General features: G+C 34.9%; 1 protein-coding gene across 1 annotated transcript in view; it reads right to left on the reverse strand.

The window, feature by feature from the left end:
• Window positions 1-9,564: 9,564 nt before the first annotated feature.
• LOC107592882 (intermediate filament family orphan 2-like) overlaps window positions 9,565-26,769 on the reverse strand; it is a 48,813-nt gene continuing 31,608 nt past the window's right edge. Inside the window, exons 3-10 of the mRNA XM_016282458.1 lie at window positions 23,647-23,707; window positions 21,316-21,411; window positions 17,813-17,983; window positions 16,477-16,616; window positions 14,851-15,010; window positions 11,861-11,950; window positions 11,591-11,715; window positions 9,565-10,366 (exon numbers count right to left, since the gene is read on the reverse strand). Coding sequence (XP_016137944.1) covers window positions 10,279-10,366; window positions 11,591-11,715; window positions 11,861-11,950; window positions 14,851-15,010; window positions 16,477-16,616; window positions 17,813-17,983; window positions 21,316-21,411; window positions 23,647-23,707 — 931 coding nt within the window. The 3' untranslated portion in view covers window positions 9,565-10,278. The remainder of the gene's footprint in view (window positions 10,367-11,590; window positions 11,716-11,860; window positions 11,951-14,850; window positions 15,011-16,476; window positions 16,617-17,812; window positions 17,984-21,315; window positions 21,412-23,646; window positions 23,708-26,769) is intronic.

Here is a 26,769-nt window from a genome sequence, read left to right on the forward strand (position 1 = left end):
TAATAATAATTATAATAATAATAATCATATAAAATAGCCTAATAATAATAATAATAACAACAATAAGCAATGAACCAGATGGGCAAGATTACACAATTCTTATAATCCAGCCATAATATAATTTTCATGTTTCATTGACAAAACAAATAAATAAAGAAGGAGCCGTTTCTGGGCATGGATGGTCTTCCGCCATCTTTGGTCAATGCTGATGCTAAAACGAGGATTGTGGGAAAACTAGATCTCATTAATATTCATAGTCACTAGTGACAATGTTCTTTTCTGATATCTGAAAATGTATTTCTGATATCAACAATTGGGAGGGTCATTTCTGATATCTAAAATGGCTTTCTTACTAGTAACAATCACACTCATGATATCAGAAATGAACATTGTCGCTAGTGACGATTAAATTGTTGATATCAAGAAGAGACATCTGTACTGGTAACCAGGTAATTACCGATATCAAAAATAAAGGTTTTTACTAGTAAGAATTGTATTTCTGATATGTGAAATTGGAATTTCAACTAGTAAGAAATTAATTCTTGATATCAACAATTGATTTTGAATGGCAGCCTATGGTGACATTTAACTAGTGAAAATACAATTACAGATATCAAGAATTATAGTTTTTACTAGTTGAAATCTAATTCCTGATATCAAGAATTAGTATTTTAACTAATGAAAATTGAATTGTTGATATCAAGAATTAACATTGTTACTAGTGGAAATGTAATTGCTGATATCAAAAATAGCAATTGTTACTAGTAGAAATCTAATTCCTGATATCAAGAATTAACATTTTAACTAGTAAAAATTGAATTGTTGATATCAAGAATTCTATCCTGAGAATGAATAAAAGTCAAAACGGCTTGCCATAGTATGTGGCTCACCTTACTCCTTCCTGATCACCCAACAACCGTGTTCTATTAGCTTACGTCATAATAAGATGAACGCTTCGAACGTTCTATGATCGTGCTCCTCTGTCAAAGACCAGCGGAATGTTTACATTTGAATCAGACGTTTCTTGGACAGCACTGGGTAATGAACGAGACCTCAGAAACACATATGGTGGTACATTCTCAGTCTCTTCTGATGGAATAAAATATGGTATAAAGATATGGAATCATTTTTGTGTCTTTATTATTCAAACAAACATTCTGAGAATGAATAAAAGTCAAAACGGCTTGCCATACACATACTGTATCAAGCAGAATTATTAAATTGATTCTGGCTACTGCTAGTTGTCACACTTTCCTCAAACACATAGGTCTACTGATTATTCAAGTTATTCAGCATTTCCCAACTATTATTTCTCTGGAAATTGAAATATAAAGTGAACCTCCCCAAATCAACAGATTGAGAAGTACAAGTACTGTTAGCAATGTTCAGTGTGGTATTTCATTATGAATTATGTTTATTTTCTCTGCAGAATATGGCTAGCGACATTTGTGGTGACAAAATGGACCGAAAAACCAAAAAGGAGCAGAAGAAAAAGAAGTGGGGCAAGTTTGTGTCATCTTCTCCAGATGTGGTGGTCTCAGCCGCTGCACCTGCTGAAGGTGTCCAAGCTCCCTCTTCATCTTCCAAGAAGCGCAAGTTTCCATCTCTGTGCCGTTTTTTCCGCAGAATTATACTTTTCCCTCATGTGTGTCCTCATGTGAGGTGGTTGAGTCCATCGAGACTCAGTCAACCAGAACCACACAAGAAGATGCTTCTTCCTCACCTGCAGTCAGCAGATCCTCTGATCCAGAGGTTGAGCTGCAGGCCGAGACCCAGGAAGAAGCAATTAGCGGTCAGGAAACTTTTTAAAGCTTTTACATGCTTATTCAAACTTATAAGTGAATCACAAAATGAATCTGTTCACAAAATCGAAGTTTAAGTTTTAACAGTCAAAAAACATTTAATATATAACTGTTTTAGTTTACAAATGTCAAAGGTTTGACCATAATGTCCAGTGATGCAAACTACTCAACTCTTTTTTTCTCAAATTTCACCTTTTAGAATTGATAATATGCTATCATTTACATGATTTGTGTAATTCATAACTAAATGTGACGCGACAAGAATAATGCATATTTTAAAATAAAACATTATAGGCAAATAGTTAAAATTGTTTACTTTACACCTAGAATTTCCTTTGCACAAAAATTGGTCCTCCCTCAACATTAAAGACATGGTTTTGGTCTTGGTGTAACATTAAAATTCTAGTGTGCATTATAAAAACGATATTATTATCTTCTCAGATGTAGCTGGAGAGCAGAGCTTCACTTCCAGCACTGAAGATGCTTCCACATGCTTCAGATCTGCTGAATGAAACCATGGAAATGGAAGTTAGAGGTTAGTCAGTTTGATGGTCTTTGTGTCAGCTTTAAAGTAAACAACTTTCTGTCTTTTATACTGTATGTTCAGATAGCTAATAAATGTCTTGGTTTCTTCATAGATATATCTGGAGATTTGAGCACCTCTACCAGCACTGATGATTCCTCCTCATCTGCAGACAGAAGACCATCAGATCTGGAGACCAGTGGAGGTTTCACCTCTACCAGTGCTGAGGTTTCCTCCTCATCTTCAGAAAGCAGAGCATCAGATCTGGAGATCAGTAGAGATTTCATCTATACTAGCTCTGATGATTCCTCCTCATCTCCAGAAAGCAAACCATCAGATCTGGAGACCAGCGGAGGTTTCACCTCTACCAGTGCTGAGGTTTCCTCCTCATCTTCAGAAAGTGGAGCATCAGATCTGGAGACCAGCAGAGGTTTCACCTCTACCAGCGCTATGTGGGTGTCCACATCTGAAGAGAGCGAGAAGATCGATCTGCTGGCTGAACTTCAGGCCGCAGCAGTTCTTGAAGGTTAGAGAAGTTTATTGAAACACTTAATGTTTTAATCAAGTTGTATTATTCATTAATCTAATATGTGATACATAATAAAATGGTCCATTAAAACGGCATTATTAATCTCTCCACAGATGCAGCTGGCGATCAGACCTTCTCTGATGCGGATCTTGACTGGTGGGTAATGGGAATTAATGTTGATTATATATGTGACCTGGACCACAAAGCCAGTCATAAGAGTCAATTTTACGAAATTGAGATTTTATACATCTGAAAGCTGAATAAATATGCTTTCCATTGATGTATGGTTTGTTATGATAGGACAATATTTGGCCGAGATACAACTATTGAAAATCTGGAATCTGAGGGTGCAAAAAAAAAATCTAAATATTGAGAAAATCGCCTTTAAAGTTGTCCAAATGAAGTTCTTAGCAATGCGTATTACTAATCAAAAATGAAGTTTTGATATATTTACGGTAAGACATTTACAAAATATCTTCATGGAACATGATCTTTACTTAATATCCTAATGATTTTTGGCATAAAAGAAAAATCGATAATTTTGACACATACAATGTTTTTTTGGCTATTGCTACAAATATACCCCAGCGACTTAAGACTGGTTTTGTGCTCCAGGGTCACATATGTGTGTGTGTGTATAAAAGCAAACCTCACATGGACAAGAACAATGTTAACATATCCCTGATGTTTTCCCAGCATCCTTGGTGTGCTGGCTAGTATGACGGTGCAGTCCAACACTCTGTCCCAGGCCAAAATACTGCAGCTCATACAGGGCAGTCCAAAGCAGGAGCAGATTGAGATTGAGCAACAGAGCAGCGGCAGCGATACGTGGGATGATGTTGAGTTGGCGGATGTTGTGGCGACAGCATCCCCAATCAAAATCAAGCACTTGGGGTAAATGTTGGATTGATGGTACATACTCACATACAACGTGCCTTTCACAGACACCCTCTAACTGAAGACCTCCCATCACAGTTTTCCCAATTTAGGCAACACGTGCTACATGAACTCCGTGTTGCAGTGCCTCCTCACCGTTTCCCCCTTCCGGGACGATGTACTTTCCCAGCGGGAGCGGTGGAATGAGGGAAGCACAATGCTCAGGTACCAACATTGAATTTATGCAACATTATATTTCAATCTAAATGGAAAATAACCATTTCGAAGCAGCAAAACTTAGTTTTTTACTTTCCAGGGCGCTCACCGACCTGCACATGGCCAGGCTGACAGGCAATGGCAAGAATCTGAAGGCGAAGCTCTTGTCTACGCTGAAGGCCTGCGTTGAATCTCACCATCCTGATTTCTTGGGAGACCATCAGTAAGTGAGGGAGACGATGACTGGATATTCATGCTCAGATGTATTACATTCAGACTTGCATTTACCCTTATCATCCCTCGCTCTTTCTTCTCTCAGGATGCCCATGAGTTCCTGATGGTTTGCCTGTCCCGTCTGAAGGAGGAGGGCGAGTGTCTGCAGAGCTACTGGCCTCAGTACACCTTTCCCGTAACCAATATGGAGTTCAAGCTATGCCACCTGAGCACTTGAGACAGGTAGCATCACACATCCACACCTGCATTCATTTCAGACTCATTGATTATATGTGTTGCTGATATTCTTCTGTCGTTTCAGCTGTGGCTTCCAGAGGAGCTTCAGAGAGGATTCCAACTACCTCTCGCTGGTCATCAGTCCTCAAGGAAGCCTCATTGACAGCCTGCAGCAGTACTTCAAAGTGAGTAACGTTACTGATTAAATCGTATCAGCAGGAGGATGTAGTTTCTGATTGGTTGACATCTGTGTTGTTTGTTTTCTCCAGGCATCTTCGTTTGAATGCTCCTGCAGCGAGTGTGCCGGCACCACGGCTTCAGAGGCGCTGGAATTGCTCACCCTTCCAAGGTACATCAGCCTGTTAATCAGTTAGAGCCCAGCAGAATAACTCAACCTGAGCGAGTCAATAGCCAGGTTTCCATCCTAAATTGCAAAATTGGAATATTATCGCATAAAACATTTGCGAATAAGCACCGTTTCCATCCATCCAACGAGTCAGAGAGAACAAAATTGTCACTGCCTACTAAACTGGCACTAAATATCACTAAGGAAAGTAAAATATAATAAATTACTTGCGCTTCGAGTGAGCAGACAAAACACAATAAATGCGGTCTTGCTTTTGGAGATGAATGTCAGCTGTTTGGGAACGCAGTCGTGGTAGACTGTTCTGGGAGGCAATAATATAGAAATACTTTAACGACAGATAGATAGAATAACAGAACAAATGATAGATAGATAGATAGATAGATAGATAGATAGATAGATAGATAGATAGATAGATAGATAGAATAACAGAACAAATGATAGATAGATAGATGGATAGATGGATAGATAGATAGAAAGATAGCTTTCTTTATGAACAAAATAAAAAGGTCTTCAACAAAGCAAATTATTCAATTAGGTTTATTTTTATTAATTTTTTTGACCCCAGCACCAATTACACTCATTATTTTGAAACATACACCAGTAGCTTACAGCAGGAAAATTCATTTGCAGCAAAAACTAATAACAAAGACAACATATAAATGTTCTAATGTACGTATACTGATCATTTCAGATGTCAAAGTAAATATCATAAAAATAAAGATAATAAGCAGTGCTATGAGAAGGATTCAGGCCACAGATGTTGCTAAAGTCAGAAACTGAAAATCTTTCGTAGGCTTTCGGTAAAACTCGCTGATGCTGGTACGATGATGGGGGTCTAATGAACTGGTGTTTTATGCTTCATTAGAAATTCCATATTCATTTCAAAAGTAATTGTGCAAGGGTATTGTGTATGCGCAAACCCCCACTTCAGTCCAGATCAGAACAATCAAAATGTGCAGAAAAGACCTTGTATGGTCGAAACCCAGTGGTCATATGATCAAAACATCCAACTTACGTTGTGTCTCATGAGCTAAATAACATTTTCTACTCATGACCTCGTGTGATATTCTGTACATTCATTGATAAAAGCATTGAATGTTATTGAATTAGGCTGAAATGTGCCAACTTTGCTTACAGAGATGTGGTACAACAACTTCCCAAAAAATGTTTGGGTATTTTCCCCCAATTAAAAATGACCTGCCTATAAAAAAATTCCTTATAAATTTCTTCTTGTTATGCCATATTATTACCAGATATTGTATTCAGTCTTTTTTTATCAACTTGTTTTCATTTAATTAGAACACATTTAAACTTATGCACTTCAGTTTTTGAGCCAATATTGGCAAAATGACCCACAAATAATGTGTTTTTTTTCATTCACAAACTGATGTGAATAAGCTCAGATGACCAGTCACTTTCAAAAAGAAATAAAAAAGCTTAGTTAATTGAAAGAAAACAAGTTCACAAAAAGACTGAATCCAAGATTTGGAGATAATCAGTGCTGGGTAGTAACTGATTACATGTAATCTGGATTACAAAAATGAAGTACTTGTAATTAGATTATATTACATTTTAAAATGCCCATAGTCAGATTACAGTTACGTTTTTATGGATTACATGATTGCGTAAAGCCTTGGCGTAATGTCTAATGTCTATGTCATTTGTAATCAGTTATGGGCTACAGTAATCTACCCAGCGCTGGTGATAGTATAGCATAATGAGCGCTTTACAAGCAGTTTTTAAAAGGCAAAAGACATTTTTGGACTGGAAACACCAAGTTAGGTAAAGCACAAGGGTTAAGAAAAACACCATATTTGATATGAAGACAAAATATTCGGCCTGAAACATATTCTATGCAAGTCTGTGATGTCAAATGCTACACAAACTCAATTTTATTGAGTATGTTTCTGGCTTTATGCTTATGCTAGTTAGCGCTACATGACCCCCATCACATCAGTTTCATGTTTTACAGAAATTGTAACTTACATTTGCTGCTATTTTGTGCTTTCTTTAAAATGACAAAAACACAAACATGATGGCAGCATTACTTTCTCATCCAGTTTCAGTAAGTTACTTCTGAATACAACATTCAAGCTCACACTTACTAACTCGTACTTTCCTTAGGATACTTTATAGATATAGCCTAATTGTAACTTTTTTCTATAAAACATCATAAACACAGTGGAATTAATTCAGAAAACATGTAACATACCTTTTTCCATTTCAGAATATGATTTTGTGTGTATTTCATCTGTTCAAAAACCATCAAATTGATTTTGAGAAGAGACATCTGGCCCATGTTATGGATCCAGATTCAGACAAAAATTAGCTTGATTTTCACCATAAACAATAAAAAACAGACCAACAGTGTTTGAAAAGGTGAAGACTGTGAAGTGCATGATTCATTTTCCAGGGGAAAGCATTCAAATTAGCCCCAGATACCCTGAAGATTATAAAATCAAAAGAATTGTATATATTTATACGATTCAAAAGCCAGATTTTGTCCAATCTTTCATAAGTTAGGAAATCAAATACACAGACTAAATTGCAAAATATACAGATGATTTGATCAGATATGCTATCAACTATTTAGCTAAATGATGTTTTAGCTAAATGAAAAAACAAAATCTATTTACTATAAAATATATATTTTAAACCCTTTGCAACCATATTTTGAGCTTATAATTACACATCTGAGCTTATAATTAAATCACTGATCGGTTTAATAAAAGCCATCAAATTTCCCCATATGTCAGATTAAATATGTTTAAAATAATATGTACGAACACAATTTTTTTTACCCAGGAATGTACACTACTGGTCAAACGTTTGGAATAACTGGGATATGTTTTTAAAAGAAGTCTCTTAGGCTCAAAAATACAGTAAAAACAGTAATATTGTGTAATAATATATATATTAAAATGCAATTTATTCTTGTGAATTTTCAGCATCATTTCTCCAGTCTTCTAATATGCTGATTTGATGCTTAAGAAATGATTATCGATGTTGAAAACAATTGTGCTGCTTCAATATGTTTGTGTTTTGATCAAATAAGGAGCAGGAGAGACTTCTTTCAAAAACATTAAGAATCCTAATTCTTCCAAACGTTCGACCAATAGCGTATAAGATAAAAATGCTAAATATAAAGAAGCCAAAAAAGAAAACAAAAAGGCCACTAATATTAACAAACCTCATTGATACAGAAATGTTATAAGCCATATCCATGAAAACAAACCTGAATCTGTATGGAACAGTGGCCATCATGAGGAGCAATGCCATAATCCTATGCTTTTGCATCTACATATATTTATAGACATGGGTATAATTTCAGATACACCCAGCTTGGTCTATGTACAATCAAAACCTCCACCTGAAAACTCTTCTGACTATATAACCTGAAATCACGAAAGTCCCCATACAATCAACAATATATATATATATATTTGATAATTTCCCCCATGATTATCATGAGCGCAAACTTTAGAAAGAAATGGAAATGCAGTAAGGCCATCCAAAATGAATCTGCAATGTACTGTATATATAGGCACATAGCTCTTTAATGTTTGAGATATTGATGTGTGTAACTCTTGAAAAGCTTCAATCATTATTGGTTGCTGCTCAAAATGATGGGACACCGTTCCACAGATTCTGCCATTAAGTGCGTAAACATTAACACGTGAACATTGTACATAACACATGAAATCACCTAAGGCAAATCAAACCCAGCTAATAGGAAACGTTTTGCTAACGTTCTGGCAAGGCTCTCTCAAAGTTATCAACGAACATTTTTTCAGTAGAATGTTTGTTCAGATTTATCTGGTATTTAATAATGTTCTCAAAATATTAGCAAAAAGACATTCATGGAACGTTTAGTTGGACATTCGTCTGACTTTTTTAAACGAAACTACTTTCAGCGAACATTCAAAACTAACATTTCAATAACGTTTGCAAAATGATCAAAATGAATGTTCCCTTAACATTCGCAGAACCAGGAAAAAACATATTTAACCCTCTGATGTGCCTCGTGTGACGGTAAAAATTATTGAATTATTATTTTTTATTTCGATAAATTTTAGTTGAATGTTTTTTATTTAACATTTTGTATTTTTAGGGGATTTTACGGTATTAAATTATATTTTTGCAGTAGTTATAATCCATTTATTTACCTGTTAAGCACTTTTTGTGCATAGACCTGAAAAACTGTCATAAATTTCGAATGCTTTGGAGCATAGACTTGAGTTTGGTCTCTTGTCTTAAAGAAGACGCTTCGCAGATTATTGCTGATGTGAAAAAAGTTTAAAAAGTGAAATGAAAAAAAGTTATAGATGCTTAGCTTTATTGTTATAATTAACGTATTTTAATATTTACATATTTTCCAAAACATTTTACTTTAAAACTGTGAGAAAGTCAAAGCCATAATTCTAAACAAGTTGTGTTCCAAATTTGAAGTTGATATCACAAAAAAAAAAAAAAAATCAGCTTTCTTTAAGACTGTCTTTGAGCGCAGTACCAAACGTTTCCACTAGATAAAATTCACTTCCCATTCATTTCCACTGCGGTCATTTTTTGATTATGAAAAATACAAGTGCGACTCTTCTTTTCACAGCCATTTAACCTTTTTTTCTAAACCCTTAAACCTTTTTATGTCCATATATATATATATATGTATTTTTTTTGTTCACATAACAAGTGCCAAAACCTTTACCAAGTTTCATTGCATTCTGATGAAAAAAATTTAAAGAAAAAAACCCCCCCGGCAAAACATAATTTTTGGGTAAAAAAATATACTGAAGAGCACCAGAGGGTTCAAACATTTTGATGAAAACTGGACATTTTGATGTTCAGAGAACATTCATAAATAACATTTACCTAACTAACTGGGAACGTCAGCAAAACATTCTAAGAGCATAGTTTTGTTAGCTGGGAAAACACAGATCACAAAATAAGGCTGATTGCATAGAGCGTGAGCTTTTTCTGTGTTCCACATTCGACGACTGGATTCGGGCATAAAAAGGCCAAAATGTTTCTGCAGTAAACTGTCGATTTCTGAAATAGTTTTTTAGAAAAATAAAAAGCCACAGATATTAAGGAAAGCATTCCGAAGTGTTCAATCGCAAGGAGTTCAGTCCGTTTTGGTCTGATAGGCTTTCAGTCTTATGTATCACTCATGTTGCGTGAACGTTTTCCGGTTTCTAATCGAGATATGGACTTGATTTCAGGTTTGATCGGGTGTATTGTTTGATGTATTTTGGCTGGGATTGATCTGATTCATAGTTAGGCCGTCCTGTGACAGCTGTGGCACCATGTGACGCATCGATATTGATGTCGAAGCACAAAATCAACCCTCATCAACTCCACCCCACTCTGACACGGAGACGTTAAAGCACCTACAGGATCTGGGGCTTGTGTGAGTGGGCTCTGTCCCTCAGTGTAACGCCATTGGCCGATTGCTGGGAGGCCCGAGAGCTGACTGGAGCTCGTGGGGGGAAGAGGGCGGGGTCAGCCTGGGCAGGTATCAGCTGATTGGCTCCTCCATCTCTCCGTCCTTGTCCGACTCCTCTTGTATCTCGTCAGTGTTCCCTGAGTCACTGCTCGCAGATGAGCTGATGGAAAGAAGACAATTTATTAAAATCCACACAAAAAAAACATTATTCTCAGGAAATGGTATATATATATATATATATATATATATGTATATACAGTATATGAAGAAACATATTTCATTACTGAAAACAAAATAAACGTTAACTAAAATAAAATAACATAAAAATGCTTAAACTTAAACATTTCTCAATTTAAAATGTTTTAACTTAATTAAAATATGTAATAAAATAAGTAATAAAAATAATTCAAACTAAATCTGAAATGAAAATGTATAAAAAAAAATAATGAAAACTATTAAGACATTAAACATAATATAATATTTAGTTAAAAACTTTAACTGAAATTAAAATGAAAATGGAAAATAGAAAAAAATACAAATTAATTCATAATACTAAGAAACTATATTATTTTTAACTACATATTATATTAGTGATACTAAAACACTGTGTCCTGCAATGCAGTGTGCCCAACTTGAACCAAGTGAGTGATGCATGAATGAGAAATAATATCTGCCATGATTTGTGGCGTCTCTTCTTTGATTACACTTCCAAATGTCACATTTGAGCACAAAAACGCCTGATGAAAGACCAGATCATTAATTACATGTATCTTTAAATAAAGTTGTGCAAGCCATGACAGTGATCTGTGTGCTTTTCATTCTAAAGACATTTATACACAAAATTAAAATAAACATAAAAACATTATGAGGCCATTTAACATATTTTGTGACAAAGAGCTGAAAAACAAGATATAAACTGCCATCATATTGTTCATTTTAATTTGTTATATAGGGGATTTGAAAAGATTTTCTAAACCGGAGTGTAAATTAGAAAAAAAAAAAAAGTCTTGGAATTTTTGATTAAGTTCTCTAAAATATTTTTTACTTCGATGCTGCGATTTAAATGGTGTACATTTATTGATAATAAAAAGCGCAGAGGAATATTAAGTTATTGAAAATTCAGTACGTTATTTATATTTATTTGATTGTATTCTTTTAATATATTGCCACTCCTAATTGCTGTAAATAAAAAGAAATGATCAGTCTTGTCATACAAGAGAAGAAAACCTCAGATGAAAATGGAAGTGATTTATCATTTGTAAGCTGATCACGTCTTGCCTAATTTTGCTAGGATTTTCCTTTAGTAGTTTTGAACACCACAGACATTTCAGATGAAGCTGTTTTTATAGTGAAGCTGCCTTCTCTGAATCAGCAGTGAAATCACCTGCCACCCTTGATCATTCTCCTGCACGTCTCCATCTGCACATCCAGCCCTCGTTTCATGCTGCACATCTCCATGTACTCATGCAGATGTCTGTTCATGTCACTCTTAGCCGTGGCCAACTCCATCTGTGTGTCAGAGAGAAAGATATAATTACATACAACATTTGATGTGTCAGAAAAGACAAGAGGTTCAAGTAGGAGGACAAACACAACCACAACCAATCACAGTTGGGCTCGGGTGGAAAATACAGAAGAACAGACACATTCTAACCTCGATTTGTCCGATTGTCTTCTGATATTCCTGCTCTCTGGTCTTGAAAAGAGACTCGGTCTCATCGATGAGATTTCCCAGACTGCAGTCCTAAGAAATAAGACACACAACGGCTTATTTCAGTTATATTTACTCTCAGTTTGTACACATGTATTGACAACAACACTGACAACAGAAAGTAATCCTTTTGGTTAATACTTTTATTCAGCAAGGACTAGGGATGTAAAGGTTAACCGCGAGCCGGTTGAAAATCGATTCAAATATGTGACGATTCAAATTGGTTGAGATGCTAAACAAATCGCGATTCATTTAGAGGTAGGAGTTTATATGAATGCATGTCTGAGGGCAACTTACTGTCTTTAGAAAATTTAGATGATATTTTTTATTTTCATCTTGCCTCTGTATAATGCATATTAAAGTTCATAAGTGCAGCGCTGCTTTGTTTACAGCGGAAAGCAAGGAAACGCTTTAAGCGCCACCTGCTGACAGAGAGTGAATCTGCGTCTCATTCAGCTCGTCTGCTGTTTCGGTTTCATGCAGATATTTTGTATGTATAGTTTCACAAAACTGAAGTGAGACCATTCTGTTTTTGTTTCAAATTTCGAAATTATACAATCTAATTTAGATTAAAAACTGCTCATGTTGCATGTATGCTGCATCTTTGTTTGGATCACGATTCAAATGCAGTGGTTGTCTCTCATTTTAAATGGAAAGAGCACAGACAAAGACTTAGTTTGTTTATATGAAGAGATTTATTTTATTTGTGTTGCTTATTTATTTGATTTGGGGCTTGTTTTAAAATTTCAATTTAGTTTTGTTATTTACATTTACATTATATTTAAATTTTGTTATTTAGCAGATGCTTTTATCCAAAGCAACTTACAAATGAGGACAATAGAAGCAATCAAAACCAACAAAAGAGCAACAATATACAAGTGATATATTAGTATATTATTATAGTGTTATATTTCAGTTTCACAAAGAAACATGCAGCATTTTGTCCAAGCAATAATAAAAGGACACATTTCATTTATAATTTGTCTTAAATCTCATTTTGTAAAAAAAACCAAAAAAAAAAACCTTGTGAATCGAATTGAATCGTGAGTTGAGTGAATCATTACATCCCTAGCAAGGATGCATTAAATTGATTAAAATTGACAGTAAAGACATCTTATAAAATTTTAGGGCTGCCACTAACGATTTTTATTTAGATGAATCTAAACGAATAATTTGCCACAAAAAAAATCTACAATTTTACTTCTAAATAAATAAAATCAATTAATTGGAGATGCTTATGATTATTAAAATTTTATGAAACCATTAAAATGGATCCAAATGAATCCAGAAAATAATGGAAAACAGAATTTGGTAAAAATAAAACTGTAAAACTCAATTAATTAGACAGGTTTTTTGATTAATACAATTTAATTTAACCATTAAAATGGAGTATAGAAAAATGAAAATGGAAAAAAATGAATTTGGAAATAAAACAGATTTCATAGTGCCCTATAAATATAATACATTTTTGTGGTAATAAAAATATGTAAGCGAACAATAGGCTTTAAAATGACTTAAAATACATATATAATAACAATGAGGCAATAATAATTAGTTCAAATAAAGTATCAAAAGCAAGAAATCATATGGTTTTATTGAACAAAACTGTTAAAATACATAATGTATTATAAACAATAGAGCTAATGTACATTACGCATTACAACAAAGGCCTGCACGGGGCGCCAACGGCCTGACGATTGTTTTTACACATTACTGTGCGATCTAATCCTTGTTTAATATTGACCAAGCACCATTTCATTCAAATGTCCGCTTAATCTTTAATATTTGGCCATTTCTTTAGGACAGAAATGCTACAGCCACTGTAATTAAAAGAATATGTGGACATCAAAACGTGTAAACTCAGAGTGAGGGTTTGAAACCGTGATGTATTCTCCTGTGTTTGCGTAGATTTATAAATGATTTACCTTACAAATCTGATGAAATGGCGCACGTTGCGTTCCCAGATGAACGTTATAATAAACCCAAACTCACAACAACATGCAGAGATGGAGTTTGAGATGCTCCACACATGTAAATGATAACAGTTCCTGTGGAACTACTGTGAACGGAGCCGCTGTGTGACACATGTACTTAACCTACACGCATGTAAATAATTAAAGCGCATATACTGTATTAGAACTGCATCACATATAATTATTTAATTAAATCGTAGCTATATTATCTATAAATTGTTTGTGAATTCACAATTATGCTTAATTAGGATTTTAAAATGGGTTTAATATATCATACAGCCTTGGAAAACAGACTAAAAATGTGTTTTATTAATTCTCGTCCGTGAAATGCGCCACTTCCGGTATTTTGCTGGTTAGTCGAGGCAAGCAAAATGAAGTCGAGGATTTAAAAAAATCGAATAGTCGAATAAAATCGACGAATCGCGACAGCCCTATAAAAATGTTATGCAATTTATAGTTACAAAAAAATTATCGAGGCAAGCAAAATGAAGTCGAGGATTTAAAAAAATCGAATAGTCGAATAAAATCGACGAATCGCAACAGCCCTATAAAATTTTTATGCAATTTATAGTTACAAAAAATTTCTATTTCAAGCAAATGCTGTTCCTTTGAACTCTCCATTCATCAAAAATAGTTTTCACATAAATAGGAAGCAGCACAACTGTTTTCAACATTGATGATAATCAGAAATGTTTCAAATCAGCATATTAGAATGATTTCTGAAGGATCATGCGACACTGAAGACTGGAGTAACGATGCTTAAAAATCCGCTTTGCATCTCAGGAATAAATTACATCTTAGAATATATTCAAATAAAAAACACTCATTTTAAATTTGAATAATATTTCACAATTTTACAGTTTTTCCTGTATTTTAATCAGACAAGATCTGGCGAGCAGAAGAGACTTTTTTCAAAACAAGCCCAGTCATATGAACAGTAGTGTGTATATGGAAACTCACCGCTTCTTGTGCGTCTCCGTTGCAGTCGAGGGCACCGGTGTTGTTAGTAAGGCCGGAGGGCATATTATAGTTGCTGAAATCCTCCCATAACAGCAGCGTATCATCGTTCTCTTCCCACGTCAAACTGTCACAGTCATCATCGATCTCAAATGTCTCCCGCCTAGCAACAAATGAGTTATCTGAACAATGTCTGTGTGTGAGGAAAAAGAAAGGGACGGAAAGAGAGGAGAGAGAAAGAGCAGACAGTGAAGACTGTCTCGGATCGCCTGCACAAGACGAGAGTATAGACAAGCACGAAACAGGACGCATACATACACAAACATGTTAAATGAGGCCCAAATCTGATTTTTCCCTCACTGTGAACGGCAAAATTTGCACTCACAGTTTTAATCTTAATCTGAGTCACATTCGTGGAATTTGGATGTGTAATTGTTGTTTTGCAATGTGACTTCAATGTGAAAGCCTGATATATATAAGCCTGACATATAAAATTATATTCAGAAAAATCTATTTTTTTTTAATGGAATTGTTTTTTGAAATTTTAGACAAAATATTTTTTAAATATATATAAAAAATGTTCGCTTGTTTTTTTTTGTTGTTGTTTTTTGTCCTATGTATACATAAGGTTTTTATGGCTCATATAGTATGAATATAGAAGCCCAAATTGAGCAAAAACATGCAATTTGGTGCCGATGTTTATATTTACATGGCCAAAAAGTAAAGTGAAATTCTGATAGCTTGTCATGTAAATCAATGAGATCTTTATGAATCCATATAAATATCAGTCACACCATATCTCCAATAATATATCTTAGTGAGATGATATTTAAATGCTTAGTTTTATGATCAAAACATATAATGCAATGCAATACAATGATGACTGAGAGATGAACAAATAAATGTCAAACAAATAAATGCTTTACAGGGTTAAAGAAACACTCCAACTTAACATGACTTGATTTCATTACTGTTTTAGTCATTTGTAATTAATGATTCATTTGAGACAGTAAACTAAATTTTTCGTCTAAAAACCTAGGTGGAATTAATGCTATTTTTGCAGAAATGTAATTCAGCAATTAAAGCAATACTCCAACCAAATATAAGTTGATTTCTTTATAATGTCATTTCAATTATATTAACACTGTGTTTTGAATGAAATGTGTATTCAAGTTGTGTTTACTTCTTACTTGTTTGCATGCGTGTCAGATAAGAAGTTTTGCAGTTAAGACCAGTGTATGATATGATCCATATTTCCAAAAGTGCAATGTGAAGAACCTCAAAAATATCAGATCTGAGGAGGAAATCAGAATCAGGCACTTTGGTTTGCGCTACAATAGCAGCTAAAGCTGTTAGTGAAAGTGTGAATGTGAGAATGAGAAAAACACAGAAATACCAGCTTTACATGATTATGACATCAAAGTTGAAAGATTAAAATCTCAGTCCCCACTCATTACAAATACATGGGAAAAAAGCAACCTGCACAATACCCCCGCCCCCACCAAAAAAATGCTTTAGTCTTTCTGCAATTCTTTGCATCTCCACTTGGTGCTGCCAGAGTGTAAGCATGAGATGATCACAGATCACAGGCTGAAACCTGAATCTGTTTTGGGTTTTGTGAGGACTCACAGGTGGTTGAGCATGCGTTTCATCTGGTCTGTGATGTTGAAGGGGACGTCCTCCTCCGAAGTGCTGGGATCTGCATCCATCTCTGAATTTTCCTCATCTGATACTGGCTTCTTCTCCTTCTTTTTGCACATCACAGCCATCTAAGACACACAAACGATATTTACTTAAGTGTGATTTTATGCCAGTACCTCGGCTGGTTCAGGCCTGCCATGGAAAAATAAATATGACACTAAAAACCGCCAGTAGGTGGCGACAAGTCCCTGTCTTAATGAGTGATTAACGAGTGATTCTTTGAATCATTCATTCAAACGATTCATTTGAAATGAATTTAGAAATGAAGCAAGTGGCTGTCTTTATTAATAGATTATTGAATTATTGACTCAAATGATTCATACAAAAACAGTCTAATTCAGGAACCGACTGCAGTGTACGCACAAATGTTCTGCCCCAGCTTTATTTGGTTTTCTTGGTGGAAAAAAACAACAACAAAAATAAATAAATAAAAACAGAATATTGTGTCTAAAATGTAACTCACTTAATATTAACCTCATGTTTTTTAAACTGTCGTATAAAGTTAATATCACATTTGCGATCACGTGACTTATTTCTTGCAATTATGACTTTTCTCTGAATTTTGAGAAATGATCTTGCAATCGCGAGTTATAAAGTCTGATTCTGAGGGCGAGAACAGACTATATTTATAAGAGTTTATATTTCACAATTCTGACTTTATAATGCGCAATTTCATGTTTATATCACGAAATTCTGATTTTAAAACTCGCATTAGCAAGTTCAAATCTCACAATTCTTTATTTCTCAGAATTGCGAGTTGAAATTACGCAAATCTGACCTTATAACTTGTAACTGCGAGTTTATATCCTGCAATTCTGAGAAAAGTCAGGATTGTGGGATTTTTAATTAGCAATTGCAAAAAAAAAAAAAAAAAGTCGCAATTATAGGCTTCTTCGGGCTTCTATACTTAAGTATATCATATCTAATAAATATAGAAAAACAAAAACCTATACAGAGATATATTTTTCTTTCATAACATTCTAACTGCATTCTATTCTAAAAGGCAAGTGAATGCTTTTGGATTCTTAAGACATGTTTTTTGCAACGTGTGTGACATCACATATCGTTAAAACAACAATTACGATATTATCACAGACAATGAATATCACACACCCCTATTAGATCCACATATTAAAATCAGCTCATGCACTGGAACTGGACATAGAGTGTGGGTTGGGCTGCAGTGCAATGTGATAACCTCATGTGCAGGGCAGGAGAGATCTTGCCTCAGCAGTTTTACTCTAGTATTGCGTGTTTTACCCACCCTGTCTGCTGGTGCTCTGGATGGACTGATGCTGAACATCTTAGACATGTCCTCTGAGTTCCTCTGCTGAGCCACGTCACACAGTTTGGCCGTGATGTCGATTCTCCTGCAGATGTCCATGTCCACCTTCATGGCTTTCTCCTGAATCTTGGTATCGAGGTCGGACATTTGCTGAACAAAGATTCAGGCCGTGTTAGAAAATGAAAAGAAAACTGTTTCTGTACAGATAATGAATTTATGATGCTTGAGAAATAACATTAACAGTAGCAATGTCATTAGATTTGTGCTTAGTCAGGGTGGATTTTGTCTTCAAAGTTTGGTCTATGAACGTCAGTCATTTTTAAAAAAGCAATAGTCACTTTATTTTCACTCTTATGCAATTCTCCATGAATTGTCCATATTATGAACTATAGTATGCACTATACTATTATTCTATAAGCAGTGACAATTACCTAATTTAGATATCAAGTATGGTCCAATCAATAAGTAAGTTAATCCATAAAAATATTAACTTACTTTGAAAAAAGTGTAATATTTCAAAAAAAATAATAATAAACAATATTTTAATTAAAAAATGTAAATAAATGTTGTATATCTGTTCAAATGAAAAATATTATTTTTAATTTAAAATGAATGTTATTATTTTTAAATAAAACATTTAAAAACATGAATTTAAAAATACATTTTAATATTTAAAAAAATATAAACTATATTTGTAAAATAGAAAATCTTTTAAAAATAAAAACAAATTTAAATATATTTTTAAATAAGTATAGCTCACTCTGTTAAAAATAAAAAATATTGATATACAAAAACAAACGTATTTATTTATTTAAAAACACCCTACATAAACAACTAATCGTTCAGCTTGGTTCTCTATACACTACACACAAATAAAAACGAAAATTCAAAAGAAAATACTATTGTCACCAACTACATTTTTTTTTAAATTTCAGGAGTGAATTGAGTTGAAAAATGCCGTTTTTGCATGCAACTGAACAGTGTTTAAACAGCATTAAGTGACAATTGCATTTAGCTGCAGTGTGCGAGTGGCCATATACTGTAGTTATGCAGATTCAAACTGAGAAACTCCGAGACATTCTCTTAACAATAACACACTATGCCACAGGATTACTCTAAATCATTATAATCTTCATGCTGAACATCAATTATAAGCTGCCAACAAGGACATCAACATATCAGTCATAAATCAATGCCATTGCACACAGATGCTTCGACCAACAAGTTAGTCTTGTGGTAAATCCACAGGCACGCAACAAACTTGAGCAGTTAATTTTACCTAAAGGCCTCATGCAATTGCTCTGACTCATTTATTCTGTATGGAGAAGAGGAGTCAAAAACATTGACTCTGTTTGTTGTTTCTTAATTAAAAACGCAACACATTTAGGGCAACATATGGAAGGTTATTTCAATTCCACAGAATAAAAAAAAGTAATTGGGACTTTCTCACAATTCTGCCTTTTCTTCCTCGTAACTTTGAGTTTATATCTCACAATTCAGACTCGTTTTCTCACATTTGAGGAAAAAGTCAGAATTTTGACTTCTATATTCTGCAATTCTGGGAAGAGAACTTCTATTCCGAGTTTATAGCTCGCATTTGTGAGATTATAAACTTGCAATTCTGAGAAGAAAAGTCTTAATGTGAGACTATAAACTTGCAATTGTGATAAAAAAAAGTCATATTTTACATAATTCTGACTTTTTTCTCGCTATAGTGACTTTATATTCTATAATTCTTCTCAGAATTGCACATTTAAATCTCTTTTAAATTTCTCAAACGCAAGTTCTAAACTTGCAATAAGACTTTTTCTCAGAATTGCAAGAAAAAAAGTCTGAATTGTGAGATAAAAAGTCGTGATTACTGTTTGCAATTTTTTATTCCATGGCGAAAATAAGCTTTTATCGAAACAGATGCGCGTTAAACAAATCAGGGCAATTGTTTTTCTTTATTAAACTCAATGCTTTTACAGATCACGTCTTGCATTCTCTCTTACTTTCAGGTCCAGGATTTTCCTCCGGTTCTCTACAGCTTTAGAGCGGCGGCGGCCGCCAGCCTTTACAATAAATAGTGATTTCAGTTCACAGCTTTTATTGCTTCAAAACTATTTATGATTTTTACGGCACACAGTGACACTCAGCACACAGTGGCAATTCGAAAGCAAAAATGAGTAACTCTAAACATTAACCCGTAAATCCAGGTGACATCTGCATAAACGGTTTATTCATTCCTCACCATCCAGACCAGCCAGTACAAATCGAAGGTGTGTATGCGTGAGATAATGATATCATGACAATGAGACTCAAAACAGAGCTCTCAAAATTTCAAATCAAAATTTGCTGTTAATTTACTCACCCTGGTTCTTTCGGGCAGTTTGTTTCTGGTTCAGATAACCGATTCACCAGTTTGTTTACGTACTAATGCATATAAAGCATAAAAAGTGAATAAACTAGTCTTAATCAACTCCCCTTTTTATATAAACCATTTAATTTCAACCCTTCATTCAAGTGCTCTGTTCACACATGCATATTTCAGCGGCTCATCGTTCTGCGGTTCCAGTCGAACTGTTTCTTCAGTTCAGTGCCTGTTAGAGGAACTGAAGCGCTGAAAGACTCAGCAAAACCTGCATCTTATGATCATATATGTCGGTATTTCGGCTCATTTGAGTCGGTGTGACTGTCAAGCATCTGAAAGTGAGTTTTGATTGAGTAGGCCTAACTTGTAGATCTGTGCAGCTCAAGCCACGAACCGTTTCATTCAGTCCGATTTAGTGAACTGATTCAACTAGTTCACCAAAAAGAACCGGTTCAAAAGAATGATTCATTCGGACATCACTCCGGACCGTTTGCCTGAGGCTCTATTACAGGTAATAATGTTGTAAATAATGTTCAGTTTCTTGCACAGACTGATCGTTTCACTTCATAAGACCTCAGTATATTGTCAGTAGTGAGGGGTGTTAATTTTGTGTTCCTTGATATGCTTTTTTATTCTTAAAAACTGAATGAATGGATCAGCAAGGATTACGGTTTCAGCTAAAAACCTTCTTTACTGTTCTACTGAAGAAGAAAAAAAACACCTACATATTTGGTGGCCTGAAGTTAAGTAAAATAACAGCACTTTTTTATTTTTGGGTGAAATGTCTCTTTAAGCTATTTAAGACCTGATTAAAAATGCCTTTATTTATTTCATTTATTTATGATTTAACGCCATGTCAGGAGCAATGGCTATATTAATGGCAAAACAATTCAACTGTGACCTGATTAAAAACTCACATTCTTATCAAATCTGGTAAAAACGTCATCCATCATCCAATAAATACTGTGTTTCTTGGACTGAAAACATGTTGTGATCTCATAATGTGATAAAACTAAACAATACTGATCTTCATAATGAATCAAAAAAACAGATTTTGACTTTTGTCTTCTCTGAAGAAAATGTCTCAAGTCTCCGTGATATTTTGGTCTCCAGATATGGAAATACTCACATCGCTCATGAGGCTCTTGAAGACCACCAGTTCAGCTTTCAGTCTTTCGACCTTCTCGTTCAACTCGTCCTGAATGGCTTCGGATTCGTTTACATTCTGAACACACCCAAACACAAATATAGGCAAACGTGAGTACACAAAGCAACATAAGAATACATGAAATAGTCTGAATGTGATGACACTTTTAGCAGCAAAAGCAGTCAAAAGAAGACTTTTCTGCTCACCAAGACTGCCTTTATTTAGTCAAAAATACAGTAAAAACACTAATATTGTAAAATAATATTTCATTTTAAAATAACTCTTTTCTATTTTAATATATTGTAACATTTAATTTATTCCTGTGATGCAAAGCTGAATTTTCAGCATCATTACTCCAGTCTTCAGTGTCACATGATCCTTCAGAAATCATTCTAATATGTGATTTGCTGCTCAAGAAACATTTCTGATTATTATCAATGTTGTTGTGCTGCTTCATATTATAGTGGGAACTGATCATTTTCATTTCAGAATTCTCTGATTAATAGAAATGTCTTAATAAAGTTTACAGACAGATCTTGATGTTAAACATGATGCCAGTGCAGCACAACAACCCAGCCTGAGCACAACACACACTCTTCCAGTCTAATGAAATCCCCACCACGCTGAAGGTTTTAGAGGAAATCTATATGACTCAAAAAGCAGGCTCTGAGCATGTTTGGGATCTCTGGGGACGCTTCTCTCCTCAGCGGTTTTGCTGACCCATAATCCAAAACAAAGATGCAGCCATTTATTGATTTTCCCGCTGCATCAGCAGAGGATGGATCTCACACCTGCAGCGCGTTTCTGAGGGAATGTGGGGAGTTTGAGACTGACATGGATGCGGCACTGGGCCATGCGGACATATTTAAACTCTCAAACTCCTAAATGCATCCCATTTACAGCCCTGTCCCAGGTTGTTTGAGGTCTCACACACACACAGCAGTTTATATTTGCTCAGATCACATGTGTGAGAAGTTGCTCATCGTGTATTTTAGGGGTCATTTCAAGGAACACCAGATGTAATTTTATCATTTAAAATAAAGAAATTCAATGCAGTTGCTATGTGGTTGCTTATTATTTAAACTTTAATGTCTCTTGACTTTTGACTGCAGACTTTGATCAATCTGAGAGGAAACTGAGACATCGTTGAGATCTCTTCTAAGACTTTAAAGGAGAAACGTAAGAACCAATACAGAAAAAATATTTGTCACATTATATATATATATATATATATATATATATATATATATATATATATATATATATATATATATATATACTCATATGTTTTCTGGCCATTATTATATTTATATTGTCCCAAATACTTTGGCCATGCATTCTCTCAAAACTATTTTCTTGCCTCCGTATGTTTTCAAATATATTTTCTATTTTAATATATTTATATTGCCCAGAAATACATTTTCACAAATAGATTTTGCATTCAATCAAAATGTATTTTAAGACTGGAAATGTATTTGTATTTTCTTGCCCCTTGAAGTAAGTTTTCTAATATTTTTCTCATTTATTTTCTGGCCATTTTGATATATGTTTTATGTAAATGTATTACAATTTTTCAAAATACATTTAAAAAAATACATTTTGCTATAACTCAAAATGCATTTTAAGATTGGAAAGTATGACGTATATATTTTCTGTCCAGTTCATTTTAAAATCTATAATTTAATTAAATTTTCCATTTATTTTTTTTATTTTTACATACAGATTTTTAGATCGGCCCTTAGACGTATGATTTCTAATATATTTTAGCATTTAACCTAAAAAGAAAATTCTGTCATCATTTACTCACCCTCAAGCTGTTCCAAAGCTGTTTGAGTTTCTGTCTTCTGCTGAACACAAAAGAAGATGTCGTGTAGAATGTGTGTAACTGAACAGTTGATGGTTGTCATTAACTTGCATGGTGTTTATTTCCATACTATGGAAGTCAACCCGAAACTGTTTGGTTACCAACATTCTTAAAAATACCTTTGTGTTCAACACATACAGGTTTAGAACAGCATGAGGGTGAGTAAATGATGCCAGAACTTTCTCTTTAGGCTGTGCTGTTTACTACAAAAATCATATATTCCACATATATTTTGACCAGAAAAATAATCTTATTTGTGTTTTGCATACAAACATGTTAAATACGACGCTTTAACTGTATAATGTCAGTATTCCCCTGCATCAAGATATCTGGATGTCATCGTTTTCAGCTACAAGGTTGTAAAGTGAGAAGCCCACGTCATATAGATGGCAAATGTAATTAGTATCACAGTGAGAGAGTCTAGACGGCTGTTGCGCAGGTGAGCTCACCTCCTGCAGCGTCTGCACCATCGACTCCATCTGTTCTCTTCTCGACAGCTCCTCCTCCCATCTGCAACACACGGGACACACCTCTGATGAGTCTGACCATCACACTATGAGCCATTTTATATCATGGTAACAGTGCAGAATTATGCCGCATTTTAACTACTTTCCTGTTATGGCAACAGTCTCAAAGCCTGCTTTGGTGGAGAATCCAATTAATTAAATACTTAAACACAAATGAAAGCTACTTCATTCATCTTAATTCTTTCTGTAGGCTGATAAGCTCAAACCACAAGATCAAATCATTCATAATAAATAAAAAGGTCTGACATCAGTGCAAAAACAGCCACCAGCAAAATCATATATTTTTAAAGGGGTCATCATATGAAAAAGTCACTTTTACATGTTGTTTGAACCGAAATGCGTCTTGGCAGTGTGTGTACACAACCACCCAATATTACTAAAAAGCCACCCAGTGTTTTTTTAAATCCCCATTTCTCAAATCAAGCCGTTCTCAGCTTCTTGTCTGTGTGACGTCACACAGACAGGCCCCTCCCACGCTTGTTGATTGACACTGGTGTTTTACCTTAGACCCGCCCTGAGTGAGCTGTGAACAGTCTGCCATTGTTTCGACTCCGGAGCAGGGGTAGATAAGAATGACTCAGAAGCGATAATGATAATGAACATAGCAGGCGTCATTTACTCCCGACATCTGAGCTGCTGAAGACAGCTGTTTGATTTTGAAGGGAATGCGCCCCCCGATCTACCTAAATGCATCTATGTTCGCGCGAATCATTCGTTATCCAGCCTCACCTACAGATGAAGTGAGTATAAGGTTTTTTTATGAATCTTTGCAAATCACCTAATAATGTGCTAGTTAGCAATTTCCGCAGCAAAATGCGGCTAAAGTTTACAGTCTCATGAGAATGGCTTGTCACCCCACGGAAGAGAGGGGCGGGGTGAGCAGAGCTCATTAATATTTAAAGGAACATGCACCAAAAACGGGTCGCTGCGGACAGAGCTGTTTTTGACAAGGTAAAAAGGGGATTGTTTTACACTATCGTTGAAAAACCAAAGTATGTCATATCAACTTGTGGAAAATGGGCATCCGATGACCTCTTTAGTTCAACATATATTTATGTAAATACATATGTGCAATTTATACAATATATTTTGTGATCATATTGTGTTGAAGGCTCATCATATCTGTTCCTTCTCAGTCTCATTGATCATTCAGCTCAGGAATCCTCTGGTAAAGCCCCGGCTGTGCTCCTCTGGCGTCTGTGGTATGTGTGCCCACCCCAAGGTGTCTGGGACGGGGCAGATCTGTAACCAAACACTGTGCTCTGACTGAGAGTGGAAAACCAACACAACCAAACCAAAGAGTGGATTTGAAATGGGAATTGAAAGTTTTGTATGGGTGGGCAATATACCGGGCAATATTAACTGGTAGAAATTTGTCATCCAGTAGAGATTTTGAACTATCGTCTCCATCGTGGTTACACGCTCATGTGACGTTGCTGTGCTACGTGGCCCCAAAAACGTATCATTTGCACACATTTTTACACGTTGCTGTTTAAAAACAAGTCATTTTAAGCCGCTGAAATGCAATCTGCAGTGAAAGCAAACTCATTTCGCTGTATGTGCGCGCACATGAAAATGGTGCTAATAGAGCACGGGAGTTTTGAACGTTATTTTTGCCACTTTATAGGCCTTGAACGGTTAAATACACACACTTGTGTCAAAATGCCAATCTTTGCAAGTATCCTCGTAAACCTAACCCTAACATTAATTTAGGTCTTAAGTGAAAGCAAACAGCTGAGAAAGAAAACATGTGTAACAGTATATTGGATACGGGCAGCTCTTAAAGTGACAGCAGTCTAACATTCCTGCTATCTGTCATTCATGTTAATCAAACAACAAATGAGAAAATCTCTCACTGCTCTTGGCTAAATCTACTGTTGTTTTTTGTCCTGTTGTTTTTAATTATTTCCTTATTCATATTTGATCACTGATAGTTAACTTGTCTTCAGTGATCTTTCGAGTTGTTTTTTTTAAGGCTAGTATTAGTTTTATTTATATTAACACTGGTGATAAGAATTATGAAATTTCTATAATATCATAAATGTCGATATCATAAAGACCTTATTTTAAGCAAATATAACTATATTGTGATATGTATTGTTACCATGAAAAAAAACACTCATATTGCGATATAAGATTTTAATCGTATCACCTACCCCTTAAGTTTTGTTATACATTCAAAAGTTTTGTTATAAATAGTATTTAATAAAATATTTCATTTAATAATATTTTTACGGAATGATTTTTTAAATCTGCAGTTCATAATTTTTGCCTCTTTGTCGCCATCTCTGTTTGAAACCTGCAATTGCAGTTATATGCGGAATTCTTTTCTTAACGTGGGTCGTGCAGGCTCCAGCGTGGATTAATCTAATGTTTTGAGTTTAATGTGTGGCTGTCAGTCACCACACCGCCGGATCGGGGATCGGTCAGACGAGACCGATCCAAATCCGATATTATGCATATACTATTTTGTGTTACTGTTAAGCCTCACGAAAGGCACAAAAACATTATAAAGCACCATAAAAGTTTTCGAGCACTATATTTTAAGTGATCTGAAGCTGTTACATAGTTCAATGTACAGATGAATATTTAAGTCAAGTTCATGTAAACTCTTCTCTATGCTCCGGCTATCTGTCATCCTCCTTTCAGCGTTCAACCTGCGTGCTGCGTTTGGTTACTACAGTCAAAACGATGAAACTCTCTTCAAGAGCGCACAATAACTGAAATTTAAAACTGTTAAAAGAAAAGACTCAATAAAATATTGCACAGATATAATACACTATGCATCAATATCTCTTCCCTTTTTTATGCGGAGCGCTGCATGCTATGACTCCATGTTGCTTCAAGCACATCATTCTGAACACAAGTGTTAAGTGCTTTGCGCTGCTCTGTATTGGAGCCATACCCTTTTGTATTATACTTTTGCACAATGAAAGATTATTAATAGTCTTTTTTGTTCTGTTCTATCTATCATATGTTGCTGCCTTCATTACTGTGCTATGCATTTAAAAGGAATGGCTTTTAATTTTATAGTATATATATATA

Source organism: Sinocyclocheilus grahami, unplaced genomic scaffold (genome assembly GCF_001515645.1).
Source record: "Sinocyclocheilus grahami isolate Dianchi unplaced genomic scaffold, SAMN03320097.WGS_v1.1 scaffold160.1, whole genome shotgun sequence".
Classification (NCBI taxonomy): Eukaryota; Metazoa; Chordata; class Actinopteri; order Cypriniformes; family Cyprinidae; genus Sinocyclocheilus; species Sinocyclocheilus grahami.